Here is a 13575-nt window from a genome sequence, read left to right on the forward strand (position 1 = left end):
AAACCGGAGAACCTCTTACTGTGAGGCGGCAACACTAACCACTGCACCACCATGGCCACCATTTTTGCACCAAAATAATGGCTTGAAAAAGGCTTCCAAGAATCAGGGATTGTACTTTCTGGGAAAACAACTTGTTTGGATAAAGACCAGAATTCAGGAAGAAGGAAGGAAGGAAGGAAGGAGCGAGCGGCTGTGGTTTGGGGATGATTTGGGACTTGAAAGCCAGCCTGCCTACCAGAAGAGGAGTCAAAGAGCTGAAGGGCTTTTGTGGATCATCGGTCAGAAGGCTGAGGTTTTATTTGCTGCTTGCTGGAGCTGGACAGCCAGGATCATTAGTTTTGTCTGTTTATCATAGATTTGTGCTACTGCTGTGCTGTGGACTCAGAGTTTTTAGATTGCATTGAGGTGCTGGTGCTATTTACATAGGCAGAGGTGAGTGTTTTAGCTGCAATGGTTATCTCTGCTTGAGACTGGTATGCTAGCACAGATCCTGTTAGTGTAGCAACTTTCTAAGTTTATAAGAGCAATATTTAGTGTCTCTGTTTGGGCTGCTTGCCCCCTAGTACATATCTGAAAATCCTGTTATTCTAGCAACTTTCTAAGGTTATAAGAGCAATATTTAAAGCGTGTCTGTATTTGTACTGCTTGTTGCCCTACTACATCTCTAAATGTAATTGCCATTTTTAGAGAAACTGTAAGCCAGGTCAGGTCCTGTTATTCTAGAAAGTTTCTAAGTTTATAAGAGCAATATTTAAAGTGTCACTCTGTTTGGGTGCTTGTCCCCCTCATATGTCTCTGAAAGTATGGCCACTTTCTTGCAGAAACTCTATGCCAAGACAGGCCTTGTTGTTCTAGCAACTTTCTAAGTTTAAAGGAACAATATTTAAAGTGTCTCTGTGTTTGTGCTGCTTGTCCCCCTAATACGTCTCTGAAAGTAATTGCCTATTTTTGCAGAATCTGTATGCCAAGAGTTTATAAGAGCATTATTTCTAAGTATATCAGAGCACAATTTAAAGTGTCTCTACTTTTGTGCTGCTTGTCCCCTAGTACGTTGGGCAGGGCCTTGTCCAGATTTCTTGCACTAAGAGGTTGAGAAGTATGTCAGGATGGAGGTCAGAAGTGAGTTATTTACAGTAATGAGAGGATTTAAAGTATCCGATTTTGTTTTCTGGTAGAACTTTACAGTGGAACGTGATTTTGCATTCTTTGGTCATAACTGTTCTAAGGCATGATGTCTTAAATGGCACATTCTTGTAAAAGTACAGAGTGCCCTGGTTTTAAGTATCCTTTTTAGGCACATTTGCAGGCCCAGAACTGGCTGTAGGCGAGGGGTAGAACACATCTAAAGTGGTGATTGTAAAATGCAAGTAGTATTGTCATGTGCATGTGTGTGTGTGTGTGTGTGTGTGTGTGTGTGTGTGTGTGTGTGTGTGTGTGTGTGCACGCGCGTGTTGCAAGTGCATTTGTTAAGTTGATGTGTTTATCCTTGGCATGGATTTTGAGATATAATCAAGGGTGCTTTGAGAGTACTGAATGCCATGAAAGTCACTCTTCCCTTCTGCAACACTGGTTAGGTGGGCAAGTGAGCACCAGAGGAGTGAGTGTAGTTCTCGAAGCAAGGAAGTGAATAATCTGATCATGCAGGCCTTTATAGTAAACAAAAGGAGCAGAGATGAGCAAGAGAATAGGGTGCAAAGTCAGGAAATGTCCAGTGATATGGGTAGGTTATGGCCCTATTGTCTCATCTTTGCTTTTGAGGAAATTTTCTAGTCTTTGTTTCTGCACTATAGCCCCATTTGTTTGTCATTGTTTTAACACCACTGTTTTAGAAACCTGTTAGGTACAGACTGCCCAGATTACAATGAGGACAGGGATGTAGATACAGATCGCACCCCAAAGAAGAGAAGATACACAATTTTTCACGTTTATATCACGTTATCGAAAGATGAAAATAGCTAACTCTATTTCATCGGCCCCAAAACATCTAAACATGAAAATATCGAACATTCAGAACAGCAAATCTTTTCCCATGGAAAAAATTTGCTGCTCCAAAACACATACACACAACACAAGCACATCAAACAAACAGCAATCACACACACACTTAAATTCCTACATCTAATGCTACACTAAACTAAACATACACTACTATCTACCCACTTACCTTAACCCAAACCCTAACCCTAAGGTCCATCACTATCGCACACTCACCTAACCCACACCCTAATGCTAACTCACTTAAACCGCCCCTAACCCTAAAGTCTGTCACTATCGCACACATGCCTAACCCTAACTCACTTAACCCACCCCTAACCCTAATGTACAAACAATCGCACACTTACCTCAACCCAACCCGTAACTTTCCACCACAGCGCTAAGAATAGTGAAGCCACAGAAACGGCCAACTGAATTCTTTCCCAAGGAAAGAATTTGCTGTTCTGCAGCTTCGCTGTTCTTGGCGTTCACTGAATATTGTTCGATATCAGAACATTCAAAATTTTAATACTTCAATGTTCTGATACAGACCCAATTTTTCAGCCAAGTTGGGAAAGTGCCTTTAACTGGCTTTCTATGAGTAGGCGTGGAGTGAAATATGCCTTCTGCAAGACTTGTAACATGGATTTCACACTCCATCAAGGGGGCCGACATGATCTGCAATGACATGCCAACGGTGAGAAACACAGGAAGAATTGCAAGCATGTAGCTGGAAGATCTATGGTGGATTTCTTTGGACCTTAGAGTTTAGCAAGTACAAAGGTGATTGAGGCAGAAGATGGTTTTGTGTCTCTCCTTGCTAAACACAACTTATCATTTGCAGCAGGAGAACACATCCTGAAATTTATGAAGAAGTGTGGAGAGGATCAAGATGTTCTCTGGAAAATGACATGTGGAGCAACAAAGGCAGCATGCATTGCACGGGATGTTCTGGGGCCTCATTACCAGAATGATGCTACAGCAGCCTGCCAGAAATCAGCATTCTGTGTATATATGGACCAAAGCACAGACATGGGAAATGACAAAATGTTAGTGATCTTTGTTGGTTACCTTGATGAAAAGACAAAAAAAATGTTATAAGGTTCCTTCATATGCCAGAATGTGTGCCAGGAACTGGACAAGCAATGTTTGATGCCTTACTGTCCACTTTGACAAAATTTAACATTCCAGTTTCCAACATTGTGGGCTTTTTTTCAGACAATGCTGCCTCAATGATTGGAAAACACAATTATGTGTTGTCTCGTTTAAAGGAGGTGAAGCCCACAATTATAAATATGGGGTGTCTCTGCCACTTCTCAGATCTCTGCAATAAGGCTGCTCTAAAAGCACTACATTCACCAGTTGACGAATTTGTATCAGATGTGAACTGCCATTTAAGTTCCAGTGCACAAAGACAACAAAAACTGCAAGAATTTACTTTGTTCACAAATACTGACCCCCTCAAGATCATTAGACATATACCTACTAGATGGCTCAGTCTTGGTAAGGTAATTAACAGAACCCTGGACATGTGGCCAGCTCTAAATTCATATTTTCTGTCTGCAGAGCCAGGTTCTGCTAAAATTGACTTAATTTCTAAAAACCTGCAGAGTCATTAAGTGCATATGATTTTTTTGTTTCTTAAGTATGCACTGGAAACTTACTGGAGTTCAACATCCAGCTTCAGAGATGAGAAAGCCAGCTACTGACACTGCATGCCACTGTGCATATAATGGCAGACTCCTCAGATCTTCAGCTGCTATTGGACTAATCAAACACAGTGATGTGTCAGTGTTGACTGACAGTAGCTGTGTTCTACCAAATACTGAACTGTGTATTGGCTATGAAGTCAAGCAGTACATGAAATGCCACGAGGAGGATATTGCCGGCACAGTCATTGAATTTAACTTTTATAAAAAAGTTACAGCTTTTTATGCTGCAGTGCTGCTGAAGAAGTTTCCCATGCAGAATCACTTACTGAAAGATGCTGCATTAGTTATTAACCTGGCCAAAAAATTGGACATTTCAGTTGGCTTCTGTCTGGGTCTGTGTGAAAATGATGTTGAGGTTGAACATGAGTTTACCCAATATCAGATCGAGGACATAGAGAATCAGACAGGACCAGTAGATGGGCTCCACTCATGTGTGTTAAACTATTGGGCACACCTTCTGAGAGACCTTTGCACTGAAGGGAAACTGCCACTCTTTAAGCAGCTGATGATGAGTCTACTTTGCTTGCCACACTCAAATGCACAAGCTGAAAGAGCATTTAGCATGGTGCTGAAAGTGAAAACTAAACTGCATCAGTCTCTGAGTGTAAAAACACTGAACTCTTTGTTGGCAGTTAAAAAGAATGAAGAACTGGACTGCTGTGATGTTAAGCTGCCAAAATATGTTTTAGAGGCTGCCAAGAAAGCTACAGCAGCATACAATAAGTCTACACCCGACATATGACAGGATGCTATTTAACTTGGTCTAACTAAAATCATCTGTGTGACTTGTAATGTCTGTTTAGGAAATGTAGTAAATGTGATTTTTATTTTTGTAAAGTGCTGTTTCATTTACTTATGGTGTGGTTATGGTATCACAGATTATAAAAATAAAGGTTTTGGATCTGAGAAGTGTGTCTTACTGAATTTTACAGATGTTCTACCATGCTCCATGGCAATGGCACGTTTTGCGCAGTGTGAAAATAGGGTGTTCCACATTTTGACCATTTGTCACACATTGTTAGGGTCTGTGTTCCACACTGGCATCTTAAGAGGTTGAGACCTATGCATTTATGAGAAGTAGAGAATACCGGTATAAGGTAACAGAAATTAAACTTGTTGAAGGCCAACAGGTCATAATTGTGACAGACAAAAGTATTATCCAATTACATAGAATAAAAGACTGAATCAATACTGACATAGCCTGCTAACATACGATTACTAAAGGCTATCATTCTCAGCTGCACTGACAAAGGGATAGAATAGTTTTTACTGTAGCTAGTCGTCAAGGCTCAACTCTCTCTTTTGCATGTATTTTGGGGAATTTACTGTTTTTAATTGCTTTTCCTCTTCTTTAATCAGTCACAATGCAGATAGCAAAGAGTGGCTACTATTCAATATGAAATTCAGATTAACAACGCAAAAGTAAAGAGAAAAGGATTAAGAAAGGAAGAGCAAGGAAAGAGCCGAAGGGAAGTAAGGGAAACGCATTCCAGGAAGGAATAAGAACAACAGTTCATTGCAATTCAGGCTTAGAAAAATCCTAGTGCATTACACTTCCACAGTTCTATTTTTCTAAATGCACATTGCATGTATTTGCAATGCACCTAATCTGCATTTGCATCAATGAACAGTCCCATTCTGAATTGTTTTCAGAGTATTTGGAAAATGAATGTACCGTCATATACAAGCATGTTTACAAAAAGAACAATTAAATCCAAGTATACCATCACCAGATGCAACACCTTCAGTTTCAATTTGAGGATATGAACATGAATATATTCATCTTCTAGCTACTGATTTGTCTGAAGCAGAAATGATCAATATTGCCCAATAGGGAATAATTATGTCAACAAAGGCATTAACAGTTTACCACTGCTACATTTTTACTCTAGACATAATATCTAGTGGAGATGTGAAATGTGGGAGGAGATTTATTCAAAGATGGACAGGTTACCAGATATTTAGGCCAGAATAGAAATTAATAAATATAAACCATGATGCCTACCCTTAATATGTATTATTTTGGTTGAGCAATGTAATTTAATGTATTTCCATTTCTTTTTTAAAAATATTTCGACGTGCTGTATTTGAGCATATGTAGTTGTATGGTGTTCTGCTGATCATATGACAGGGGAAGTATGCCTAATGTAAGGGCCTTTTCTTTTTAATGTTGTAGCTTACTAGTTAATGGGGAAAAGCTAATTTCCAACATTGCTGAACAACATTGTTTCATTGCGTTTTCATAATCATTTGTTACTTTTAACTACACTGACAGAAAGCAAAGATTTCATAGTCTCTCTCGATCCACTGAATGTTTCACTGAGTGCAATAAGAAAATTAAACCCCTCCTGGAGCTTTTCAAAAATGCTTCTGTTTGGCTGGGTCAAATTCCAGATAACCTGACAATAACCTTAAATAAGGTCAGTATGTTTTTGCCTAGTGGCATCACTTACCTGCATTTTCCTGGTACTGTGGTTTGGAGAAATCATACTCTTTGACTTCTTTATACCAACTGTCAGCCACTTCCTGGCCTGCAAATAAAAAAAATATATATATATATATATATATATAGCTATATCTATATATACTAGCATATCTTATGTAAATTATATTCTCTAGAACATAGCCAAGACCCTTCTATACATTTAATTGCATGATAAAATATAAATACTAGTGCACCTGCTGTTTAGTGTTTGCATATGCCAGTACTCTTCTGCAGAGGTATGATGGGTCAGAGAGTACAAGTGTCTAAAACTGAGTAAGTGAAAAATTAGTTAAAATTCAGAGCACAGAACACACAAATCATTCTTAGATTCATGGACATTAAAAGCACAGCATTAGAGATATGCAAATATCATAAAGATGTTACAGAAATGTGACCCTCATTGCATTCTCTTACTTTGTTAAGTTCATAGGTTATCTTGTCAAGTTTGCAGTCTTACCTGCCTACAAGAACCTTGTGTCATAGTCTTGTGTATGATTTTTTCATATCCATTAATATATCAAATCTGATGTTGAAACTGAGTTCTTTAATTATGTTAGAAAGCTTGTTCCAAGCTGTTCATTGTATCAGTTCAGTCTTTTAGTATGATTAACGTCAATATGTAGAAATAGATGACCTGTATTAAATCACATCTTTTATGCTCTAGACATACACTGCTGAATTGAGATGGGCTATGCCTTGAGGGGAAAAATAGGCATTAACCTTCAGACTTGTATATGCCACTCGAAAGAACAAGGAAATTTCTGAAGATTATCGGCACAGATTATGCCTTCTAACCCATGGATTTTCTGTGACAAAAAAAATGTTTGAACTGTCTATAATTCTGTAGTTTGCTTTATAGATGTAGAACATGACCTGCTATATAATGATAATATAGATAAATAAGACATATAGGGAAACTATAATGTCTCTGTTTTGGCTAAGCATGGATTTGTAAATTACGGAAGCAAATTGTTCATCTTTCTGGGCTATCCCATTCAAATGTAAAACAATATTGAATCTCAGCTGCTAAAATTAAATTTAGGGTGGCAGTGGTTATGAAAAACAACAGGAATGTCACATAACTATAAAGCAGCAAATGTCAAAGAAGAAATAAGAGAAAGAAGCAAAAAAATAAAAACAATAAATAAAAAAATAAAGACTTGGAACATTGTAAATTCTAATACTATGTCACACAGTAGTAATGATGTTCATACAGTTTGCTAATAATATGATTCACTGAATTGTCTTACATCGCACTTGTATCTAATTCGTGTTCTACCCAAACCACACATGGCTGAATTTCATATTCATATTTATTTATTTATTTTATTTTACATTTCTTTACCAGGTAATGTCCGACTGGGCTGGATTGCCCGTTTTCAGTTGAGACCCGGGGAGAAAAGCTCCAGTTTCAAACATTACAGTTATAAAATGCAGAAATTACATCAAAACGATAGTAGTAAGATACAACATTACATAAGAAAATTGAAAATGAGAAATAAAAAAAAATAAAGTACAATATTTACATCTGAACTAATAGAAGATAAAATAATTAATCACTAGTGATATATAAAAAAAACAGGTGAGAAGCAGGCCATGAGCAGGCTTAGCAAGGCATGTTCATACAGCGATTTAGAAGTTAATAAATTCAAAAATTTTCATAACTCAAATTTGAGGTACAATAGCAGAGGAAAACCAAGTCAGTTGTGAAAACTGTAATATAAGAGAATAGCAATGTTGCTGAAGAGAGAGGAGTTATGCGGGTTGACTACAGGGGCAAAGCCAGTTACTTTTTAGATATTTCTTTATTTCTATTTTAAATGAAGAGTAGCAGGGGGTGCATTGTATATTTGGTCGGAGAGTATTCCAGGACTTAGCTATTTTGTTAGAGTAGAGGGAGTCACCATGGTAGTTATGTGATCCTGTTATTGTGAGCTGAGGTCTGCTGGAACATCTTAGGAGCATGCAGTGTACCTGTAGTTGGAGAAGGGTTGAGATTGCAGGGCAGGTATGTAGGCTATGGATGACATTTTGGGCGATGGTGAGTTGGTTTAAGGTTAGAAGGTTTGGACGTTCTGGCCAGTTTAGTTGTAGGAGTGCGGAGCAGTGATGGGCTTTATGGGGTTGATTATTGGCAAACTTGGTGATTTTGTTGTAGCAAGATTCAAGACTCTGGAGGTCTGTCTTGCATAAGTTGGTGAATATGTGTGGGCAGTAGAGAAGTGTGAAGAGAAGTTGTGATCTTGCTATGGCTAGCCTGGCTTAGGGTGTTAGGTAGGGTTTGGCCCTATAAAGTGCACCGAGTTTAGAATTTAACTTTTTGATAGTTAGGGAAATGTGAATATCAAATTAGAGATGGTCATCAATTGTGATGCCTAGGAGTTTGGCCTGGTTGGTAGGTTCAATTTTGCTACCATTTGAGGAGTGAATTGAGAGGGGTGGGTAGCTGGTCTTGTTGATTTGTTTGTAAAGATTATTAATTTAGTTTTGTTTGGGTTTGGAATTAGTTGATTGTTGGATAGGTAAGTTTCAATATTTTGGAATGCTTTTTGCATGTTTTTCTTGTAGTATTTGTGGGGAAGGGGCAGAGCAAATAAGAGATGTATCATCTGAGTATTGTATGGTTGAGGCAAGTTGGGTTGCTGTATTAAGGTTATTAGTAAATGTTATGAAGAGGAGGGGGCCAAGTATGGTGCCTTGGGGTCCACCAGTGGATACTGGCAGTAGTGAGGAGAGTTTGTTCTCTCATTTAGTAGCCTGATGGTTTGATAGATAAGTGAGAAACCATGTCAGGGATGCTGGACTGAGACTGTAAGCAGCAAGTTTATTTAGTAGTAGTTGGTGGGAAATGTTGTTAAAGGCTTTTGACATGTCCAGGAAGACTGCAGAGACTAGTTGTCCATTGTTCATTAGGTGGTGCATGGTACTGGTGAAGGACAACAAGGCTGTGTTTGTGCTATATTGGGGTCTAAAACCATGCTGAGTATCAGACAGGAGGTAGTTAGAGGTAAGGTGGTTGAGGAGTTGTAGGTGAATACATTTTTTTAGGGTTTTGGCTATGAGTGGGAGGATAGCTATGGGATGTTAGTTGGAGATTTCTCTAGAGGGGCCTTCTTTGTGGACAGGAATGATGTGAGCGACTTTCCACAGGAGGGGCACATATTGTTCGGAGACTGGGTGGTTGATTATTATAGAGACTGGGTAAGCTATAGATGGGGCAACAATTTTTAGGAATTTGTTTGGCAGTTGATCGGCAGCTAGACAGCAAGGTTTTATTTTATTTAGGAGCTTTCTTATGTAGGATGTTTGAACTGGTTTAACAGAGAGGGAGTTTGTGGGATTTGAGTTAATGGTGGGGAGTGAGAGGGGCTGTTGTTCGTGGTTTTGAAGGAGTGAGACAATGGAGTTAATAAAGTGAGAGTTGAACTGTGAGGCTAGGGGTATGGTGGTATTGGTTGTGGAAGGAGAGGGATTGGGTTTTTTCCAGGGTTGAGGAGGACGTTAACTGTTTTCCAGGATTTTTGTGGGTTGTGTAGGGACTTTTGTTGGGAGGTTTGGAAGTAGTGTTTTTTTATCACTGTTAATTTTTTTCTAAGTTTGGTTTCTTAGTTGCTGATAAGAGGTGAGGTCGGATTTGTTTTTGGTGGTTAGGTGCTGGGACCTGGCTCTGTCTCTCTGTTTAATTATTTGTTTAGTATCATGGAATAGCTATGGTAGTTGTTTGTGCTTGGAGCATATTTTCCTGGTGGGGGCTATGTTATTTAGTATTTCAAGAAATTTGTTGTTAAAATATTCAACTGCAAGATCTAGGTTTAGGCTTTTTAAAGGTAACCAATCACAGTGTTTAAGTAATGAATTACATAGTTTTGGTGACAAATGTTTTTTGCTGTGGATATATTTGAAGGGGATTTCAGACAGAGTTTGAATTATTTTCGTAAGTATAAAGGTAGAGATATAGTTGCTAAGATTGATAGGAAGGCAGTCGGCTTGGTCACTCAGGATTGGTTTGTTGGTTAGTATCCAGTCCAATAGTGACTCTTTTTTGGAGTTTTTATCTGTACGAGTGGGAGAGGTTGTGACTTGTGAGAAGTTATACAGGTTTATAAAGTTAGTAGGAGAGTCCGAGGAGCAGGAGAGCCAGTCGAAGTTAAAGTCTCCTAGGATGATGGTTTCCTGATTAAATGTGATGGCACACCAGAATAGGATGATGGTTTCCTGATTAAATGTGCTGGCAGACCAGAATAGGATGATGGTTTCCTGATTAAATGTGATGGCAGACCAGAATAGGATGATGGTTTCCTGATTAAATGTGCTGGCAGACCATGATAGGAGGAGTTCAATGCTGGGAAGCTTATTACCAGGGAACAGGTATGTGGCTATGATAATTATGGTTTTGTGAGGATTTAATAGGAGTAGGGTGATAAGAAGTTCTGCATCGGGAATGTCTGGAGGTGTGCAGTTTGTTTTTTCTATGGTTAATGAGTCCTTAAACATTATTGCTACACCACCTCCCCTTTTGGGTAGTCTAGCTTGTCTTAAGATGTTATAGCCATTGAAAGTAATTTCAGAGTCCTTGATATGAGATTTTAATCAGGTTTCTGTAATAGCCACTATATCTGGAGAGCATGCAGCAAGGACAGCTTGACATTTAGTAATTTTGTTTACTAGGCTTCTAAGGTTGAAGTTAGTTATTAGAAAGTCGGATTTGGAGGCAGTAGGTATGTAAGTATGCTTGTTTGGCCTAGTGGGTGTTTGGTTAGAGGAGAATAAATCATTGATGGGACCTGTGTTCGGATGGATGTTAGCTATTAGTTTTATGTATCTAAGGGAGTGCAGTAGAAGGTTTCTTAGTTTGGTGAGGGCTTGATGGTATCTTAGAGTGGGTTGTTGAGTGTATGTGGTTTTTGTAAGTTTAAAGGGTAAAGAAAAGAAATGAATAGGAGATGCATAAATGTGGCAGATGAAGCTAAAAGGTTTGGAAGGAGGTAATTTATTGGGAAGAGTTTGGGTTTTTGGGCAGTAAAAATTTCCGCAGACATAATGGTGGTCAGAGGCATAGTAGACCAGGCGTAGAAGGCCTAATAGAATAGTGTGGTATATATAGTGGTGGGGTTGCATGATTGATGGAAAGTGTAAGGTGTGGAATTATGGGGGAAGGTGGTTGTGTACTATGGGGATGGGTGGAGTTTACTAGTAGAAGAATGGAGGTTAGGCTTTCAGATGGTTGGGGAGGTTTTGTGGGTAGGCCATGTATGGTGGGAGAGGTGATAATGGGAGTGGTTGTCTGGTTGATTGATGAGTTGAAAGTAGTGAGTGGGGGGGGGGGGTTGTATTATTCTCCACTCCGTGATGCTTAGTTGAATGCTGTTCTGAAGCTTGCCAGGTTCAGTCATTTGTTCTTCACTTTGATGCTGTTGTCAGGCATCAAGAAACAGCTGGCACTATAAATATGTAAAAATGTTAGGTACTAGAGGAGCTCCAAGTGGAGAGCATTGATTTGCAGTGTACAATCGATGCAGATGATGTCTGACCATTTTATTACTGCTCAAGTTCAAACTATCCCAGGCTGATACTTTTTTGCTGCAAGAATTATCTCCACATTCTGAACATCTTAACTGACTTTCTGTTATATTCTTATAAATATTGTGTTACATGTGCAAGTAATGCAGAATGAGGAACAACACAATAGTATTCGATTCAACTACACCAAGGGAAATGCTACATGTCAAGTCTCACTAGGCCACATATCCATGTAAATGGTAAAGTCAAACTGCTGGCAAATAAGTAGGAGTGTCAGATATCATGCCTGTCATATTGGGTGCAGAGTGCTTGCTTTATCCCTTTTAAACTAACCACTTTTTCTGCATTTTTTATTATTTTGTGATCTGTACTGATGGTTTGCATTGGATGATTTTCTTTTTTCACTTATGTGAGACTGCTCTGTTTATTTATTTTTGATGTGTTCTATATAATTTCAATTAAAGACCATTTAAAGGAAGACTATGAGCTCTTATATGGAGTGAAGTCATTTTCAGAACAACACACTAGTTTTCATGCCGGCCAGTATTACTGTTGGCAGCTGAGGTGTTATGCTCATCAAAGTATGGTTTGATGACCAAAGCACCGAGTGATACCAAAAGCAGTAACAGCATATACTGTTTGGAAATGCTAGGTTAATAATGGATTTGAAACAGAAGCATAGAATCTGGCAGCACATGAGTACAAGTTTTTGTTCAGTGAAAGCATCAAGACGCTTACTTTCATCAGCCATTATTGTTATGTGGATTATAACTTTATAGGATGGAGCTTTTATCATTACACTAGCACACAGTTGTTTGGTGACTCCATTCCCTTGTTGTCTGTAATTTCATTATGGATTTAGATCAAATATTACATGGGTTTTTGGCATTTGAGGTTGTTCAGTGCTAAAATACCTGGTGTGTTGATCGGTTGTCTAAGGAACTGATGACAGGGCTAGTTCAGGCACTGTTGAACAAATAGTTGAACCATTTCACTTCAATTTCTTGGTTTGTTTTGGTTTTGTTCCTGCTCTTCTCATTATATTATTTAGTATTCGTTGTGATTTTATCTTGTTGGATTTTAAATTTTAAAATTTTTTTTTGATCCTTCTCAATAATTCACTCACTTTTCTACTAATTTTTACATTTTCAAAATTTCAATTCAACCTCCTATAAATAAAAGAAACATAAGCCTCAACAAGTTTCAACAATTCCACTATTTTTTTCCTTTGATACCTAAATAAGCTAATGACAATAATACTTCATGGAGAGACAAAAGCTCTCGACAAAACCAGAAAACCAGAAATTGTCAAGAATTCAAATTCAACAAGTGTGCAGGGGTTGGTTTGTTTGTCTATTATTATGTACAGGAAGGACTAAGACAATTGTCAGATAAGTGCTACATGCTATGCACATGGGATAGGACGACTCTTAGATTTAAACAAGATATTGATCAATTTATCCAAGAGGCTGATTTGTGGAACACCTGAATAACAATATTTGGGGTATTGAGTTCTCAATACATATCATAAGTCAACTATTGACTTTTTGGATGTTATATAATGGTATGGATGATGATATTAGATTTATTACTACTTACTTTTGGGAAAAAATCACCATAATTAGAGATGTATGTGAAACAAAAATTGAACATACTCATGGCTAATGACCATCATATATTGACTGAACAATGTTCCAATGTTCCATACAGGAGGAAAAAAAACTGGGCATATTTTTTTTCCACTATAAACATGGGATAGTGGGGGTGCCACTATATAGACAACTTACTATCACTGGAGATGAACTTTAATGACCACATTTATATCATTTTTATACCCATATATGGTATCACACTAATAATTATTTATTTTAGTATTTTTTATTT

General features: G+C 38.2%; 1 protein-coding gene across 3 annotated transcripts in view; it reads right to left on the minus strand.

The window, feature by feature from the left end:
• Positions 1-13575, minus strand: part of LOC122790830 — a 754878-nt gene that overhangs the window by 66947 nt on the left and 674356 nt on the right. For all 3 annotated transcript variants that reach the window (XM_044058466.1, XM_044058465.1, XM_044058467.1), the window contains one exon: positions 6140-6217. In XM_044058466.1, the coding sequence (XP_043914401.1) occupies positions 6140-6217 (78 nt within the window). The remainder of the gene's footprint in view (positions 1-6139; positions 6218-13575) is intronic.

This window comes from Protopterus annectens, chromosome 16.part0 (genome assembly GCF_019279795.1).
Source record: "Protopterus annectens isolate FY-2018-M chromosome 16.part0, PAN1.0, whole genome shotgun sequence".
NCBI lineage: Eukaryota > Metazoa > Chordata > Ceratodontiformes > Protopteridae > Protopterus > Protopterus annectens.